Source organism: Dermacentor andersoni, chromosome 6 (assembly GCF_023375885.2).
Source record: "Dermacentor andersoni chromosome 6, qqDerAnde1_hic_scaffold, whole genome shotgun sequence".
NCBI lineage: Eukaryota > Metazoa > Arthropoda > Arachnida > Ixodida > Ixodidae > Dermacentor > Dermacentor andersoni.
In genome coordinates this window covers 70,256,577-70,276,749 of record NC_092819.1, presented here as the reverse complement: position 1 = coordinate 70,276,749, position 20,173 = coordinate 70,256,577, and the positions used below count along the sequence as shown (strand labels likewise).

At 46.1% G+C, this 20,173-nt stretch overlaps 1 protein-coding gene across 1 annotated transcript in view; it reads right to left on the bottom strand.

Moving 5' to 3' along the window:
- Nucleotides 1-479: 479 nt before the first annotated feature.
- Nucleotides 480-20,173, bottom strand: part of LOC129382364 (uncharacterized) — a 37,285-nt gene continuing 17,591 nt past the window's right edge. Inside the window, exons 2-5 of the mRNA XM_055066247.2 lie at nt 18,916-19,055; nt 17,215-17,282; nt 12,478-12,558; nt 480-856 (exon numbers count right to left, since the gene is read on the bottom strand). Coding sequence (XP_054922222.1) covers nt 720-856; nt 12,478-12,558; nt 17,215-17,282; nt 18,916-19,055 — 426 coding nt within the window. The 3' untranslated portion in view covers nt 480-719. The remainder of the gene's footprint in view (nt 857-12,477; nt 12,559-17,214; nt 17,283-18,915; nt 19,056-20,173) is intronic.

Below are 20,173 nucleotides of genomic sequence, written 5' to 3'. Positions count from 1 at the left end.
GCACCCTCCCTACCCAATGGTACGTACCACTAGGTATACGCCCCTGGGTATGTACTCCTTTTCACTAAACATTTTGACACCAACTTGGGTCACTGGATATGGGTCAGTGCGTATATGCCGAACTTCCAAAACTCTTTGGCGCCAGTTTGGGCGACCATATCTGCACCACGTGGTATGTTCCCCTCTTCATAATATTTATCATAACAATAATAAAATTACTAATTACACATCCATTATAATATATTTTCCAAATCGCATCAACAATCTCAATCACCTTCTAAGTATGGATGTGCCGGTTATTTCTTACGATAGACTTACACAGAAACTAGAGACATATAATTGCCTTACCAGCCACAGTTGTTTCAAGAAAGGGTAAGCAATACGCATAAAAAGCTCACCACATAAAAATCAAGAAAACTGGAAACTGTAAGTTTGTGGAAATATACAGTGGGCAAAGCCATAAATAATACGACGGCAAACTGGTCATAAAACATACATTTATTCGATGAAGCGTATGATAATTGCTGGTTGTCACTTCCTATATTATTAAGAAAGGGAAAATTGTCATTCATCCGAACGTGGCACGAAGCTTCGTCGTGCTGTATTCGAGTGGATGGCCATCTTTCCTTTCTTTCACGACACTTCCACCACATTGTGAAGTTCCGCAGGACAGATTTGTATTATGATTTAATCCTGAAATAGCTTATCAGTACTAACACCTAGTAGTCGCCTTCATTATCGTTGCAAAGGGCTCTGCTGTGCTCGGGAACCTCAGCGCCGCAAGTGTCCACAAATTGGTCAATGCAATGTTGTGGAACAGAATCCTTCAGCGCCATTCTTGTCCAAAGCACGCACTCTTGCAAGAAAGACATGATCAAAGCAAGTGCGATTAGATACAATACAATCTGTCGAAAGCCAAAGTTCTCAATAGATACAAAGAAAATAAAAACATGACATTTTCGCTACTGAAAGATACACAGAATTAAATGTTGCCGAAAAATTCTGTAATGTGCGAGAACAGCTGCAGGCAATTTCGCGTTCATCAGTAACTCTCTTTTGAGACTTCCTGGAAAGTACATGCACCGCAACAGTGATCAAGGCAGGAAACCAGCTACACTCACACGTGTCACAACACAACAAAAAAGCTCCCTCAAACCTTTACTTTGGCATATTAAGGCACGTGTAAAGCAAATTGCACTTTGCACAAGGTGAGCATTTAATACCGTCCACAGAAGGTGCACTTAGTATATGCGTACTAGCTGTGCAGATTGGTATCATTCCAAATAAAAAAAATCAAAAAGAAAGAGAAGTGAAGGTTTCGAGCACTGAAATCACTTGCCATAGGCTGGCAGTGAGGCTGGAATGAGCTTAGGTGAATCGCACTCACTTCGTCATTTTTATATTAGAAAGTCCTCTACCGGAACATACAATATCTCGATGTGGAGCTTCGTGGCTTCCCTGTACTAAAATATTCCGAAACGCTCATGTAAAAGCTAGACGAAGGCCAGGAAGCTCTGAAGGTTAACTGGGAATGTTTTCCTGGACCTTATTACGGCAACTTATCAGCAAATCGAAGGGGAATTTGCGATATTATTGAGAGAGTCCGCAATGTGCGACGGCGTTTCTTAGGAGGTTGCTTTAGCTGGTGACCCCGTATATGAATACGTGGGGACGGATCAATCATTTTTCATAGCGCAGCTCTTGATGGCCCGTTCCTGCAGCGAGTGTCTACACCGGCGGTGGCATAACTAAGCGAACGACCACAAAAGCGAAAGATGAAATAGCGAACGCGGAGCGGCAGATGAAAGACACGAGCAGCGAACGGCGTAGACCAATGAAAACAGCCCCTTAGACGACATGCGCGCGTGAAACTGGCTTTATGCAGACCCACCCGACTGCTCGATGCGTAGTTGAAGCTTGTCTAAGCTAGACCGTTCGTTTCGTACTATCGCCCGCTCGCGTCAGCTCTCGTTCGTACTTGTTTGCGTGGTCACGGTTTGTGATTCTTTTGCAATATGATTGTATGCGCAACACGAATTATGCAGTACTTTCTGTCAGCCAAGCGGCACTAGCGATTACACTGGAACCTTCAACGAGTAATGTTACTGTAAAAGCCGACGCGCCTGACCCGCAGACCAGATTTTTTCATGATTGCCGATTCTGCTGCCTGACTCTTTAAAATTTTGCCTCAATATATTACGAAATGAAAACACATATATAGCCGCACTGGTATTTCAGGATTTGCAAGTATCGTAAGCGTCAGTGAGTTTCGTTTTTTCACCAATAATTGCTCTAATTTTGATAAAGTGTGTTGCGTTTAAGAATGAAAGCTAGAGTCTAGTAACTGCACAAGCGAATTTTCAGTTTTTGTCGTGAGTCTTCAATGCAAATTCTTGAATATTGCAAAATGTTTACACGCTTACAAAATCTTTTGTTTCCGAAAATTTTACAGCTCCTCAACTCAGCAATAGAAAGCGACATGACAGCTTTGTATACTGCAGCTAATAATACTTATAGTGCGTACAAATTTGATGTAATATACACTGCTTCAAATACACATTTAAAGGGACACTAATGGTAGATGCTAAGTCGATGTATACTGCTAAAATACTATTTCACAAACCTTGTTAGCGATAACGCAAACGAGTGAAAACTGCTCTCGGTGAAGTGTACCGCTGGGTTCTTCCGCGATGTCGCATGGATGTGGCATTCTCCGCTACTTGCAGCTTGTGTGAGCTTCACGAGCCAGAAAAACCAGCCCAGCACTACGATATAATGAAACTACGGAAGCGCGACAGCGCGAGCGGCGCAGAGGGGAAAAAAAGGAAGCCTTGTGACTGCCGGCGTCGTTGTCAAAGGTAACGTCATCGAGTTCTTGCTAAAAATAAGATAGAACTGTGTAAGCAGAATTTTCTGGGGTCTTCTAATTCAATGAGTTTACTTATTTATTAGAAGAGGTTGAGTACAAGTAAGTGACAAACTTGTAATGAGTGCCTTCGTCATCTGACTAGTGCTTGAATCTCCTGAAGGAGTCTAACTCTGTCCTACTTTTACCTCAATTCATCGAATATTTCATCTGTTTTTTGGGTTAGTATTGATGCCTTAGGGATTCTTGAGCGGATTCCCGAGATAGATTTGTCTGAATCGACATAAACTCTATCGCTATGTTGACTGCATGCTCCAAACCAGTGCGAATGGTGTGCCACGTCTTTGGTTGACTGGGAGGCACACGACGATCACCGACGGGGTTTCTATACTACGCCACGAATTGCGAGGACATTTTTGGCATCCGGCTTCGGACGGCGTGGTGACGTGTGGGGGAAGAGAGGGGAAGCGCTTGACTCGGCTTCTGTCGGGTCTCGCAAAAACAGTCGACAATCGCTCTACCACAGCTGCACAGTCACTGCGCGTGCGCCACCATTCTAGTGCGATTGCAAAATTTTCGAGCCACTCCTGTCGAACTCTAGAAAACGATTAATCGAACATGGGTACTCGAAGCAGTGAAATAAATGAAATTTTGACATCGATGACCATTAATCGCTGAGCCGTTGTACCTTTAATCGATTGGTCGTTCATTGATACTGCCGACGCTAACAGTGCGGCACAGTATTCCTGTTCTATGCCCACGGCGCACAGCGGTGCCCCCTTGTAGAGTTTCACACAAGTAACAGAGGCAACTTTAGCGCTAATGCAAGCAGGGCGGTTATGCCAGGATGAGATTGCTGGACAGCACAGGAATTTGTCTAAACTTTCTCCTCTTGGCTTTAAACGACTTCATAATTAAATAAACATGATAGAAATAGTCTGACGCTAGGATTCAAACAAAGACTTCTAGGACGAAAACCTGATACTGAACCCAACGTGCCACGGATCCATAGACAAGGGGAACCGCTGCAATTAGCAGTGATTGTGCGCGTTCGCAGACTTTTATCGCCTTTTGCATTAAAAAACGATATTGATTGCTTCAAAATTTGGGTCAATGAACGAGATAACGCATAATAAACGACGCCACAGAAACGCCTGAAGCCACAAGTACGAAGATCAGACAAATCCAGGACTAACCATCATTCTCATGGCGGCTGAACGATCGCAGCGCCACAGTTCCCTCTAGTAATTGCTATGTGAAATTATGCTTTCCATGGCTTCCGAGGTGACGCAGGTCGCCAGGTTTTGCTCCGGCCGTCCCCTTCGGCCCACTCCCCAGCAACAAAGTTTTATCCAGTGGACGCTCCCCGCTAACCCAAGGAGGCTCTGATAGCCGAGTGCTCTGGTGCCCGTAGAGGCGGCCGTAGAAGGCACACCGAGCAAGATGCCAACATGGGCGCTGCGTCTCGTTGCATTTGCTGCGGATGATTTTCACAAGCTGTATCTTAGGCAACTTTTCAGCTCTGCATCGAACATATTTTCCTCTACTTTGAATATCTTCATCCGTTGATTTGTAAGATATACATTCTAGACTTATCGCAAGTTTATTAATTAGTTTGCATAGACAAATCATTTGTGGACTTCCCACACCATCCATTGTCTGTCGACCAGCGGCTTATTGTAGATGGCTGAGTTGATTTGTTGACCGCTAAGTTTTGATTCCTGTCTGTCCTTTTTTCCTTCCACTGGACGCTGTGGTAATTCAGCAAATTGACATCGCCATTTCCACGTGTGTATTCTTACTCCATGGTGCAGCGACGTTCGTGTAATATTTACTAACATCTTCCCGTGCGTATTTTTTTCTGGCTGTAGTTCGAAGCTGCGGTTCATTGCGTTGTGCGATAGCGCTTTTGTCACGCGATGCTTTTTGTTTTGCCGCGTTGATTGCTTTTGATTTACGCTGATGTAACTACATTCTCCCTTACCCAATGCTCTCCTGATAGCACGTGAGGTATTCAGAAATACATATATTAAAGCAATAAACTAAACATGCAATAAGCAGACATTTGCAAAAGTCATGAGCATATTTATGTTCGATTGAATGAAAACTGGAACTAAACGAAGTGCTTTTCAGGTAGAAGGCCCAATCTTCCAGTTCTACTCGTTTTGTGAATTTCTTAGGGTTTGCCGGTGAATTGCCGTTTCCTGCTTAGTTGCGATGGAGATGGAGTCTCACGCGCGTCCACCGGACTTGGCAGTTCCCTCGCCAGCTGCCTCCAGGAAGTGCAACGGCGCTGAGAGCGACACTGATAGCGCCGACACCAGTACTATGTCAGCAGTGAAGAATCTTAAGCAGAGAGAAAGTTTCTCAGCACATCACCGAATTCAAGTGCGTCCACAATGAGATCGCGGGATACCCAGCTACTCACCATGCTTGTCGCTCCGAGTTTCGCTATTGACAACCTGAGACGCCTCAACAGGAAAACCCTGTCTGCACATCTAGGGGCGCTGGTTCCTGATGAAACCAAAGGCATCAGAGTAAACACTTGTCAGAACGTCCTAGCGATTGACATAGAGCATACAGCTGCGTTGTGTTCTTTGGGCGAGGTCATGGAACTTGGCGGAATGGAAGCCTGCCCTCATATTCCGCTCGGCAAAGGAGCCAGTACTGGCGTAATTTACCATCTTTAGAAGACCACTGCCAACTCCGATCTATCAGTCTTAATCAAGCCAGCTACAGAAAACACTATCACAAACGCGTTTCGTCTGGGCGCGTCACGGTGCGTAAAGATCATATTTAAGGGCGAATCCGTCCCATCACATGTAAAGTTGGGCCACTTCCCACACGCAGTTCGCCCCTTTATACCAAACCCGCTTCAGTGCTAGAAGCTCATGAAATGAGTTCATGTGAGTAGTGTATGCAGAAGCACTAGTGTGTGTTCTCGATGCACTAGACTCGCACCACTAACACGTTCGAAGGCACCCTGCTGAAGTGCACTAACTCCAGCGGCCCTCACGATGCCTTCTAAATGGAATGCCCTTTCATTAGTAAGGACACTGCAGTATGGAAGAAAATGGTTAGGGACCGCTCGTCTCACCGACAAGCAGCAACATCTGATATTGAAACCCATGCAAGTGATCATATTCCAACCTATGTGAGAATCGATGGACAAATACCGATGGCTACTTACCGATGGCTCATTCGATGACTCATTACCGTTTGTACCTCGCCAAATCAACTGATCAGCCTTTTACGATATTGCAGAATACACATGCACGAGATATTTCGCAAGCAGGTTAGAAGACATAATTTCGAAGGAAATACAAGACTGTATGGGTTGCTTCACACATTCAACCGAGGTGTTCAGAGTACGACATTGTTTTGGAAAGGCTTTGTGCACTATGTCGCCAAGCTGAAAGGAGGTACAGGCGCACGAAGTCAAATCTTCATCTCAGAGTAGCTCATCCCATGCAAAAGAAGGCGTAGCATTGAATGGATAAGCTAGCGGATCCAAAATGCAAATCCTTTTGCGAATCACTTCACCCATGTAACCCACAGTCTCGTGCGTGGCGTACCCTACCGGGTCTTCGTTCATGTCCCCACCAACGATGCCCTGCCTTCTAACGCCGTTGCTCCTTATCAAAACCGCCCTTAGATAGACGTTGCAGAGAAATTGTGTGTGAAAGTCGTCGGTGAGACAGTTTTACTCGCTCACATTGTTTTAGGCAACATTATAGGTCCACGAGATACAAGTATGGACGCTCCATTCCCTATGGAAGAGTTAGAAGCTGCTATGGCGCTATGCAGCTGCTCGTCTTAACCAGGGCCCGATCGAATAACATATACTGCGTTGCGCCACCTAGGTCGAAAAGCACGACGAGAACTTCTCAACCTTTGTAATTGTTCATGGCAAGATAGCGTCGTTCTACAGGAATGGAAACGCAGCCGCCTGTTACCGATGCTAAAAGCAGGGAAGTCACCGCTGGAACTGGCAACATATCGGTTTATAGCACTCACCAGCTGCGTCGGGAAGCTCACGGCACTTATCCTCATGTCTCGAATGGTACATTGAACACCAGAAAATTTACCCTCACTTTATGGCAGTATTTTCAGGAGATAGCACATATATTGACAGTGTCATCGATCTAGTCTCATATGTCATCATCATCATCATCGTCATCATCATCAGCCTGGCTACGTCCACGGCAGGTCAAAGGCCTCTCCCATACTTCTCCAACTACCTCGGTCATACACTAACTGTGGCCATGTCGTCCCTGCAAACTGCTTAATCTCATCCTCCCACCTAAAGAGAGAGAGAGAGAAAACATTTATTTATCATGAGTTTGGGCGACTTCCTCGCGGGGTGGAGTTCTTAGTTCAGGGCTCCATTGGCTCGCGCCACTCCGCGTGCCCGCCGGATCAGCCGTCGCTGCTCTTGCGGGTCGGAGCTGGTCAGCGCAGTCTCCCAGGAGGAAGGGGAAGGTGAAGGAATAGGGGAGTAGCCCGGAGGTTGCGGGCACTCCCAGGTGCAATGATATACTGTGGGCTTTGCTCCACAATAGGGACAGATGAGGGATATTGTGTGGGGTGGAAGAGGTGACGATAAAAGAGGCAGGGAAATGAATTAGCTTGAAGCTGTCGCCACGCGATGGCATCTTCTCGATTAAGGGAATTATGTGGTGGAGGGAAGTGTCTCCTGGTATCTCTGTAATATTGTAGAGTTTCAGTGTAGTTCAGTGGTTCTGTCGGTGCGTCGTCTGGGTTAGACAGGTCTTTCAATGGCGCCCGGTTAGCCTAACTTTCTGCCGCCCCCCGCTACGCTTTCCCTCCCTTGGAATCCAGTCCGTAACAATTATTCACCATCGGTTATCTTCCCTAGTGTCATATGTAGAGCAGCAATAATGACACGTGTACTTATCTTTATCGGCCGACCACGTTTCACCGCCTAACAAATGTTATCGCACAGCGCGGGACGCACCTGCATGTATCCGAAGTTTCTAGAAAGTTTTCGATGCTTCTATCCGCTGTCTGTTATCGCCGAACCTTATGTTATCTGATTTCATCGCCTGACGCAAATGGTGTAGAACTTTGTGGAAGGCACGCGGGTCCCAACGATTAGGCTGGAACATTCGACGATTGATGTATAAAAGCCGACGCGCTTGACCCGTTGATCAGATTTCCGACGATCGCCGACTGTGTTCGCCGCTATCGTTGTGCTTTAAGTGTAGCCTGTCTTCGTGGGCACAGGTTAGCCCAATAAAAGCTAGTTTTGTTTTTCACAGTGTTCCTACTGTGTTCTTCAACGCCTCTGCCACGTGACATCTGGTGGAGGTGTTTTTCGTCCATGTACCGGACGCCCCCGACAAGCCGTGATCCAAGCCCGGACCGCAAAGAGAACACCACTGTAATCCCGGACCATGGAGCAAGCCGCCGTCTTCAACAGCTGCCCCCGGAGCACGGACTTCTACCTGAGAAGACCAAGAAGATTGTGGCCAAGGCAACCCCAATGGCAGCCCCAGCGTCCCCCATCGTGCTACAGCAGCCCAGAGAACCACCGACGTTCCGCGGTTCCACATTTGAGGACCCGGAAAGCTGGCTGGAAACCTATGAGAGGGTCGCTACGTTTAACAGCTGGGCAAGTGACGACAAGCTGCGACATGTCTATTTCGCATTGCAAGACGCCGCCAGGACGTGGTTCGAGAATCGAGAAGCCACCTTGACGACGTGGGACCTGTTCCCAAGCGGCTTCCTGCGAACATTTACAAGCGTCGTGCGAAAAGAGCGAGCGCAAGCTCTACTGGAGACCAGGGTGCAGCTGCCGAATGAGACGATCATGATCTTCACTGACGAAATGAGCAGTCTGTTCCGCCACGCCGACCCGGAAATGTCCGAGGAGAAGAAAGTGCGCCTACTGATGCGTGGTGTAAAGGAAGAACTTTTCGCCGGAATGGTAAGAAGCCCACCGAAGTCCGCCGACGAGTTTCTTCGTGAGGCGATGAGCATCGAGACGACACTGGAATCGCGGAACCGGCAATTCGACCGACGCACCAAGCCAACAAGCTACGCTGGAGTTCAATCAATAGCCACCGACGACCTGCGCGAGACCATCCGGGCAGTCGTACGAGAGGAGCTTCAAAGAATCTTCCCTTCATTGCAAGCTCAAGCGGCCTTAATCGCCGAAATTGTCAAAGAAGAAATCCAGCGATCGCTCGGAGTTCCCGAGGTACAACCAGAATCATCGCAGCCCCAGCCAGAAGCGATGACCTACGCCGCCGTCGCCCGCAGTCAAGGTCCCCCTCCACGACCGCGCCAGGGCCCTGTAACGCCGCAATTCCGTCCACCACCGCCGCCGCCGCCAGCACGCCCACCCGTAGCCCAGCGCAGCTACCGAGCATCGACAGGCCCCTGCATGATCACAGAAGCCGAAGAGCTGGCCATCGCGTTAGCCATCCGTGAAGGCCAACACGCAAACAAGCCACTGACGATCCTCAGGGATTCCCAACAGACCTGCCGCAACTTCCTACAGGGGAGAATTGGAAGACCTGCTGCACAAGTCCGAGCCCAAATACTCAAGGAGGACACTGAGCACATCACCACCAAAACCATCATCTTGATAACGGGCCACACTGGCATCATGGGTAACCTGCGTGCCGGCAGAGCAGCTCGAGTATTCGTGCATAAGCGAGCACTCATCACACCGGCTACAGATGACATGGATCCTGTCGACCTCGAATATTCAGCCATTGTGAACTACCATAGAGGAAGTCGCTTTCGATATCCACCACACAATCAACATCTAAATACAGAGGATGTCGCTGCCTGGCGTAGGCTCCAGACAGGCACTTACACGAACCTACACATGTTACATCGCACACACGTCACATCCTACAGGGATGAAGGCCACTGACGACCCGCTCAAGCTGACACAGAGAGCTTAGAAGATGGTAAGAGCCAGCGGAGCCCTGGAGTAGGGGCCCCGACCATTAGCTATCATTCTTATTATTCTTTCAACAAAGTTTAGCTATCCTATCCTACGTGTACGAAGAGGGGATTTCTCGCATAAGTTCGAAACCCAACATCAGGTACCTTCGCGCAACTCTGGCTCCCTAAAGGGATCCTATACAGTAACCCTACTGGGTTCGGATCGGATGAAGAATGACACCAGCTTCCTTCTCTCCTTTCGCTTTATCAGACATATATTTAAGGTATTGGTGGGCAAATAAAGGAAGGGAAGAGATTGATAGGAGCAGATAGTTACGGACATTGGTAACGGGGAATGGTAGATATATAAGTTTTCAGGAACAGAAAAACAAAGATAAATGAGATCGAGGCAGAATGCTAGATTGTAAAGCATGCATGGCCTGCCTTATTACCTCCTGCAGGCTAGGTAAAAATCATTCACCGCCGCATTTCGAAGGAGATGTGACTAAATTATCATCATCATCGTCATCATCATCATCATCAATGAGTAAGACGACTGCTAATTCACCTCTTGTTCTTTAAAGGAAGGCACGTAGCAGTGCCAAGTGTTGTATTGAAAGATTTCGGCCATAAAATTCGATCTTTTTACCAAATGAGACCAATATGGCCAACGCAAAATTATTTTGGGGGGCGATGTGCCGGCAAAAGCTTGCGTCTTCGTATATCGACTTCTAGAGTTGGTAACGAGGGCTGCAAGCCCTCCGCACTACGATATCTCTGAGGTAGTAGGCTGCAAATACTGGCTGCTTGTTTAGACGGCACTACCGCCAGAATTTGGGGATCGTAATCATTTCCCGTAAACCTAAGTTTGGCCCTTGCCATTGTGGTTAGTGCCATTCGGATAGAGCTATAGAGCGTAGAGTTTGGGTGATCATTGGCGCGCTTTTCCTTCCACTTTGTCAACATTTAGATCTACGTGGAGTCGTAGCAATCAGCCGCAGCGCAGCATTAGCCTTCCGTTCGCTTCCGCTTTTCTAAACACCAATTCTCGCCGCGCTCTGCAGCGTACAACATCCTCTGCTTTGCATCGTCCGCTGACGCAACCAGGTTAGTCTGTACCGAATGTTTCTATCTTCATCAAGCGCCTATTAAATTTTACCGTACCCGTGTACTTAGATTTAGGTGCACGTTAAAGAACCCCAGGTGGTCGAAATTTCCGGAGTCCTCCACTACGGCGTGCCTCATAATCAGAAAGTGGTTTTGGCACGTAAAACCCCATAATTAATTTTTTTTTAATTCTACCGTACAAATTCCCCTTCTGCGCAACTTCCCATAATCAAAATCGTTAAAGCCATAGTTTTGTCAACTTTAAAGATAGGGCACTGCGTACGTATTTCGACATACTGTGCCGCAATGTACAAAATCTGAAAATAATAAAAAGACAGAACGTCATGCGATAGGCTCTCCCAAGGGGAGGCAGGTGTGAGAACATCAACTATTTCGTATCTAGCATACTTTTTCGTGCCAAACACACATAAAAAACATCCATCAATCCACTTACTCATATGCTGGATACAACACACTGGCAGAAACTTTGAAAGAAGTAAACGCGCTAGAAGACGACATGCTGATAACAAGAGCAAAAGCCCTAACGACGGAATTCCGACATGAGTCGCTAAAACGCTTTACGCATATTTCTATACAGGACCAATCGAATATGCTTACGGCACATTTTATATAATACAATTTCATCGAAGCATAATTGTGCTTTTGGTACTATGGTCTGCACAACTGTGAACGCAGGACTTGAAGGGAGAATAGCCATATTCTTGGCGTCCCCTAGGGCCATGGTCCTCTTGTGATATGTCAAGTAGTCCCACAGAAATGTTTATCAAAACAAAATATTTAGGAATCAGGTCACGCTTCTTTTAAACGCGATGCTTTTCTTTGCGAACGTCGCCGGGTATCGCGAAGGCTGTTGCCATGGCGAATACGCGAACCAATCAGAGCAGAGCAAGCACCATGTGCGCGCCGGCAGGTTCCTTGCAGCACCACCAGGTGGCACTCAGTTCCGCGCATCCGTGCCAGCGACAGCGCCGGCCGTGTGGAGAAAAGGAAAAATGAGAACCAGGAAGCTCGCGTTCGCGCATCCGCGGCTGAACGGTAATAAGGAAGTAAACTCGTCTTGCCGACAGAGCGGATTCGAACGGCGCTACGAACACTCGTGAGCAAAAGTATGCGGACCAGCGATTGCGCGATGAAACTCATTTTCTGCTCTGTCAGAGTATGGAACTTGAAATTAAAGACTGCAGATAAAGCTTGACATTACGAATTTTCAGGTGCACTCATCATTTTAAGTTTATGCATGTTAATTACGAAAAATTATGTTCTTCCGGCGGCCCTGTGGTCCGTGTACTTTTGCTCACGGGAGTACGTCTGCGCAAGTTGCGTCTCGAACCATGATGCCTTCGAGGAGTCTGTTTTACTTGCTAATAGTCAGTAAACGCGGTGTTTAAATTGTGTGCGCGTGCGCTTGCAGGCGCGCATGTACGTGTGTGTGCTCGCGCGTGTGTACGTACGAGCGTGTTTTCGTGTTTCAACTCGTTATGCACTTACACAATCATTCAGTTTATACAGATTCCAACTAGTTCAATCTGCTGCAATCTTACTTCTTTTTTTTTTGTACTTACGATGCCCACGATACTCCAGATCCTCGATAACACAATTTTTGTAGTCGGTGTAGTAGAACCTGCCTTCTTTCGGGGTGGAATCTGTAGACAGAGAGGCAATGTGTTCGTTAAAATGTGCATTCCCTTTATTGATGCGAAAGCATCAGCTGGCCGGTTGAGCTAAAAACACGGCCTCTATGGCAGAAGAGCGTCTCCTAAGTTCCCATTGACTGCGACACCACTTCACGTGCGCGCCTCGACGGAGCAGAGTGGAAGAAAGGGAACACCGCGCTGGTGCAAAATGTGGCGGGCAAGGGGAGAGGGCATCACCGCGACATCATCCTCGCTCCCTGAGGCCGGTGTTGTCCACGCGTTCCTTGTTCGCAAGCTCTCACCTGCGTTCTCACTTATCCTCGTCAATAGCTGTGAAGAAGTTAATGCACAAGAAAAGGCGCAATAATTTCGAAAGCAAAACGTTGGCGGTAGTGACCGTCGAGACTACGACCCCACGCTCAAAAGACGAGTGTCTTACCCGCTGGACTAAAACAGTGCGCCCAAGGGAGCACGCCTGTGCACTCTGCTTTATTACACCATGCTACTCGGACCGAAATTGCCGTTTTCAAGCTCGCCGGTAGCGTCAAAGCGGTGACGTCAAAACTCCTCACGGATCACTCTGCAGTGTCCGCATTAGATTCTATGGCAGTCGGGCAAGGTGGCATAATGTCACAGATCCAAGTACACTCGCCATGTGGCTAAACGACCCAACGCGCTCGCTTGTCCGTGAGGAGGTTGTAACTCGTATGAACGCTCAGTGGCGTTCAGTTGGACATAAATGCTCTCGCGTTCGCAACTCATGAGTGCTTAGGTATCCTCGGATTTTTTGTTTAGTGCGACTAGCACTCTTCAGTAATATCCCATAATTTGCGGCATAATCTTGGTATCTGACTTCTTTATAGCCAGCTTGTACCACATGATGCAGCACATACCCTGAGCCCAAAGATGGTTTGGAAGACGGTAGATATGGACATCATCCAATGCCCTAAAAAGTTACCTGGCGCTGTTCGGAATCAAATGCGTGACGCATGGGATTCTCAAGCACAACAGCCCTAAATTTAGCGACCTGCGTTGCTTTTAGCGGCCAACAATGAAGCAGTTCTCAGCGTTCACATGAACCCGTGCGCCACGCATCTTGGCAGCCACGCGTGGGCTTTGCGGTAGCAGCGATTGCGAGTGCCACGGCCCGTTCTTTGTCAAGCTCTTTATTGCACAGTCTGAACATGTAGATATCCAACTCTGTATCGCCAGTGCATGAATATAATCATCACTACAACAAACAAACATAACAAAATAATCGTCACAACATATAAAACAAATCATCATCAAATACGCACCCGTCGTAAGAAATACTGTTATTCACATTACCGTCTCAAAAGATCTCCAAATGATGGAGGCACCACTTTCTTTAATCCCGTGTTTGAAAACAAAAAAACACATCAAATTGTGTTTGTTTCGCACCTTATTTATTTATTTGCTAAATACCAATACCTACAGCGCCCGAATCGACCATTATCGTAAGGGGGAGGGGGTTAATTACAAACATGAAGGTAAAAAATAGAACGTCGCGAAAAACAGCGTCAAATTGGTTGCAGTACTAAATATACTATAGACCTGATTAAAGAGGAAGCACATCCAATACCAAGCATAAAACATTCCAATATTATTTTACACGATGCATAAAACCGTAATCTCGAAGCATTATCTAAAACAGATTTATCTATAATAGTGTAGCAGTATTTAATTCGATGCAGATTAGTTGTAAGCTGATTTTTAATAGAAGCTAAAGCATTCGTTATACTGCAGCTGTAAAAATTTTAAGAGAAAGTATCTCCACACATGACAAAGCAATCCACCATGAATCGGCGAATGCACAAGAGTACATGATTTAGGGAGCAGTACATACTAGCCAGGGTTCGCGCGAACCCTGGCATCATTCAAGATGTAGACGTGCTCGGCAAGGTACGCTGCAGTGACCACAGGATGGTAAGAACTCGAATTAGCCTAGACTTGAGGAGGGAACGAAAGAAACTGGTACACAAGAAGCCAATCAATGAGTTAGCGGTAAGAGGGAAACTAGAGGAATTCCGGATCAAACTACAGAACAGGTATTCGGCTTTAACTCAGGAAGAGGACCTTAGTGTTGAAGCAATGAACGACAACCTCATGGGCATCATTAAAGAGTGCGCAATAGAAGTCGGTGGTAACGCCGTTAAACAGGAAACCAGTAAGCTATCGCAGGAGACGAAAGATCTGATCAAGAAACGCCAATGTATGAAAGCCTCTAACCCTACAGCTAGAATAGAACTGGCAGAACTTAATTAACAAGCGTTAATCAACAAGTTAATCAACAAGCGTAAGACAGCGGACATAAGGAACTATAATATGGATAGAATTGAACAGGCTCTCAGGAACGGAAGAAGCCTAAAAGCAGTAAAGAAGAAACTAGGAATAGGCAAGAATCAGATGTGTGCGTTAAGAGACAAAGCCGGCAATATCGTTACTAATATGGATGAGATAGTCCAAGTGGCTGAGGAGTTCTATAGAGATTTATACAGTACCAGTGGCACCCACGACGATAGTGGAAGAGAGAATAGCCTAGAGGAATTCGAAATCCCACAGGTAACGCCAGAAGAAGTAAAGAAAGCCTTAGGAGCTATGCAAAGGGCGAAGGCAGCTGGGGAGGATCAGGTAACAGCAGATTTGTTGAAGGATGGTGGTCAGATTGTTCTAGAGAAACTGGCCACCCTGTATACGCAATGCCTCATAACCTCGAGCGTACCGGAATCTTGGAAGAACGCTAACATAATCCTAATCCATAAGAAAGGGGACGCCAAAGACTTGAAAAATTATAGACCGATCAGCTTACTATCCGTTGCCTACAAAGTATTTACTAAGGTAATCGCAAATAGAATCAGGAACACCTTAGACTTCTGTCAACCAAAGGACCAGGCAGGATTCCGTAAAGGCTACTCAACAATAGACCATATTCACACTATCAATCAAGTGATAGAGAAATGTGCAGAATATAACCAACCCTTATATATAGCTTTCATTGATTACGAGAAAGCGTTTGATTCAGTCGAAACCTCAGCAGTCATGGAGGCATTACGGAATCAGGGTGTAGATGAGGCATATGTAAAGATACTGGAAGATATCTATAGCGGCTCCACAGCCACCATAGTCCTCCACAAAGAAAGCAACAAAATCCCTATAAAGAAAGGCGTCAGACAGGGAGATACGATATCTCCAATGCTATTCACAGCATGTTTACAGGAGGTATTCAGAGGCCTGGAGTGGGAAGAATTGGGGATAAAAGTTGATGGAGAATACCTTAGCAACTTGCGATTCGCTGATGATATTGCCTTGCTTAGTAACTCAGGAGACCAATTGCAATGCATGCTCACTGACCTGGAGAGGCAAAGCAGAAGGGTGGGTCTGAAAATTAATCTGCAGAAAACTAAAGTACTGTTTAACAGTCTCGGAAGAGAACAGCAGTGTACGATAGGTAGCGAAACACTGGAAGTGGTAAGGGAATACATCTACTTAGGGCAGGTAGTGACCACGGATCCGGATCATGAGACTGAAATAACCAGAAGAATAAGAATGGGTTGGGGTGCGTTTGGCAGGCATTCTCAAATCATGAACAGTAGGTTGCCACTATCCCTCAAAAGGAAAGTGTACAACAGCTGTGTGTTACCAGTACTCACATATGGGGCAGAAACCTGGAGGCTTACGAAAAGGGTTCTGCTGAAATTGAGGACGACGCAACGAGCTATGGAAAGAAGAATGATGGGTGTAACGCTAAGGGATAAGAAAAGAGCAGATTGGGTGAGGCAACAAACGCGGGTAAACGACATCTTAGTTGAAATCAAGAAAAAGAAATGGGCATGGGCCGGACATGTAATGAGGAGGGAAGATAACCGATGGTCACTAAGAGCTACGGACTGGATTCCAAGGGAAGGGAAGCGTAGCAGGGGGCGGCAGAAAGTTAGGTGGGCAGATGACATTAAGACGTTTGCAGGGCAACATGGCCACAATTAGTACATGACCGGGGTAGTTGGAGAAGTATGGGAGAGGCCTTTGCCCTGCAGTGGGCGTAACTAGGCTGATGATGACATACTAGAGGGACGAAAAAAAGCAACACACAACCCAAGCGTTTGGTTCTATGCGTCACTTCCTTTGTCCCTCGTCTTCCCTGTAATCTAAGTTCTTTTTTCCGGAATAACATATCAAACAATCCCACCTCTCCATCCTAGTACAAGATGTCTGGCTGAGTAAGGTTAGCGAGGTAACCACAGGTAACAAAAGAAATTGCAAGGGCCTTCAGTATCTTCACCGATGAGCTCTAGAAAACTCTCAGAGTTTGTTGAGAGAAGCTGAAGGAATTTTCCTATCTTAAGAATCCTAATGTGACGCATTTCGAGCAATGAGCAGTATTTAGTGTCCGACTACAATATGTCACACACTAGTATTATATTTGAGCAGTCATTTGAATATGTTTATTGAATTATTTGATACCTAATGTGCTCTGCGATTTAATGAATACTAAGACCACCCCTCAGAAGATCACGTCCATCTCCTCTACTCTGTTTGAAAAGAAATTGGAGCCCTATAGAAACCTATGAAATTAGGTGCCCAAATATAAGAAATTTTGTAGACAAGTCCGCATTATTACGTGTGCAGAAATTTGGCACAACTCACCGTTATGGAGTGTGTATGTGAACGCTGGAGAATTTTCTTCAGCTTTAACATGAAATGGTATGGTTTCTCTGCAAATGAAAAAAAAAATTACAGACGGCCAGAACAGAACACAATCACAACTACAATTTTTAGTTGTCTCGCGTCATGCAGAAACAGTTATTTATGAATCACAACACTGAACTGTTGAAGCACCTAGCCTTACATTGTTCATCCACACGATGTTGTCACTGTTGAAGATGTATTCGTCTTGCAAACACTCTTTCTGCTGTGGCCTTTTGTAAACGTAAAAACACGGGTAAATATCGAAAGCGAACTTTAATTCCAAAGATTTGATGTTATATTTGCCATTGCTGCTTTAGACAAACAAACAGACATAATTTACTATAGCTATCCTTCTGAAATTCACACTCTGCTCACACAAATGTTATCACAGTAGCTGTGGATAATTAGGCAACGTTTTCAACTTCTTTTTCCAAAGTTCTGCCATATGTAAGTGTTCGAGATTACTGTCGGGGCTATATGAAGTCGCCAGATTTGATTAGTGTAAATGCATCGACTTGCTTTTGTACAGACAGCATGGCCATGAGGATGCCGCCTTCCACAAATGCACGGGCTCATGCTTTAAGGGTAGCGCCAACCTCCCCGCTAAGCGTCGTCTATCTACTCAAACATCAAAAAAGGGTTTGCGTAGGTCTATTCCCACGTTGCGTGAATTCCATGTACGTGTTTACTTTCATTTAGCGCTAAATGGCGATAGGTCTTATCGTCTCAAATTGTTTATTATGAACCGACTAGTCCAGCAACACGTACTACGAAATTGTAAGCTTGGCGAGTTTTTACTGCTTCATGTCTTAAGAGTAGCGCTGTAAATGTTGAGGAACAGAGAAACAAAACGACGCACAAAGCGCTGACATTGCAGTCAGAAATTTTAGTAGATGACCGTTTACATATGTCACATGCTAACCGTACGTGTCATTGCAGTGAGAAGAGAAAAAAAAAAGGAAACAGAAGCGTGCGGCTGTCGCAGTGCGTGCTACAAGAATCATGTTTATTGTTTTTGTTCATTTTTCTCTTTTTACTTCCTTTGACAGTGACTGGTGCGGATACCACGTGACATGTATAAGCGTTCACCTAATAAATGCCATAATAATGTCGTTGTTTCGTCCATCGTATTGTCTCTTTCATTCGCGCCATGTCAGGCACAGTGCTATTCTTAAAACTTGAACCAGTAAGCATTCACCCTGGTTACTGTTTTGTTTAAAAGTATGAGCCTTTTCCCTGACGTCACATTGACGGGGTAGCAAGAGACATACACCAGTTTTGCTGGTGTATGTCTCTTTTTTGGCGATTTTCTCTGTGTCTCTCTATGGCTATTTTTCTGCTCTCATTGACTGACAACGTGAACATAGCCATTCTTAGATGGCTTGCAATGCTGTTCTTGGCGACTTCGGAAGCTGCAACTATTAGTCACAACTTTTTCCGCATGCACCATCTAACCTCGCAAAAGGGCAAGCTGCCAGGTAACGAATGTCGTGCGTGTGCTATGAGAGGTATTGATCCCCAACGCGTCACCATCACAGAGCGCAGCGGTGCAGTTAAAGCACCCTCACATTGTGTTTAGCTCTTTTTCTCTGGACTGCAAGACTCCTCACTACTAACGTGCCCAGTTTTGTTAATGCCTTGCACAAAAGAAAGACGTACCCAGTTGATGGAAAAGCGAGAGCATATGTTGCTGTTCGTGCTTCTCGGTCAATTTCTGTTCGCTTCGCTGACCAGCATTGAAGTGTACTGTCGTGACTGAAGTCAATAATAGCCACAGCATAAGCGAAGCTTTCCATTACCTGAAATATTGGGGAAATAAATATGACGTACGTATGTTACATATCCACAAAACTAACGCCGGTCACGGCGGCCGCATATCGATGAGGGCGAAATGCGAAAACACCCGTGTAGTTAGATTAAGTGCACGTTAATGATCCCCAGGTCGTCGAAATTTCCGGAGTCCTCCACTATGGCGTGCCTCATAATCAGAAAGTGGTTTTGGCACGTAAAACCCCATAATTTAATTTTTTTAAACTAACACCGATGTTATTTGCAGAGTTAAAGGACCTGTGTTTGCTGTATCCTAATTATTTACAAAGAAAACTGACCGAACAAACAAATAGACATGGAAAACGTAATTACAAGGACATCAGTTTCCAAGCACAAAGGATCCATAATGGCCAAACACTAAGCCGTGAGCGCGCTTCTACCAATTTACTGGTAGGTACCAGCGGCAGCACTTGCCTCCCACAGCCGCAGCGGATGCTCTTCAACAAGGCCGTCTGTGGTTGGACAAGAGGCGCCCAGAGATGACGTCTCTCACATTAAATTTCTATTGAGCGCCCTTTCGAGATGAGAACCCCCACAAGAAGACGAGCACCAGTGCCGGGGACATCGCTACCCACTAGAAAAAAATTACGGCAGAACTGAGCTGATAATGACGGTCAACGGTAATGCAAACAGCATTCGAGCGATGTAGCGACAGACCGCATTCCTAAAGTCACGTGTATTTAACACGTATAGTCATAATTCTCAGGGCGTCGTTGCTTCGGCTATGTGCCACATACTCCGATATCGTCCCAGTTTTTATCGTACTCGCTTGCCGAGGTCGCCCACGAGCATGGCCTCATTGCGACGACTGTATGACACCGATACAGTGGCGGTGGAATGACCAAGGGACTAGACCAATGCAAAGACAACGGTGGCATAACGACGCTGGCTTGACTGCAATGAATAGCCTTCCTTAAATTATGACAGTGGAGTGACAACAGCCGGACGACAATGATACCATGTCACTGATATGAGGACAGCAGTACGACGATAATTATTTAGCTGAAATGACGACGATGATATGACCACGGCAGCATGGCGGCGACAGCGCGACAACGAATGCAAGACACCATCTGTCTGACGACGA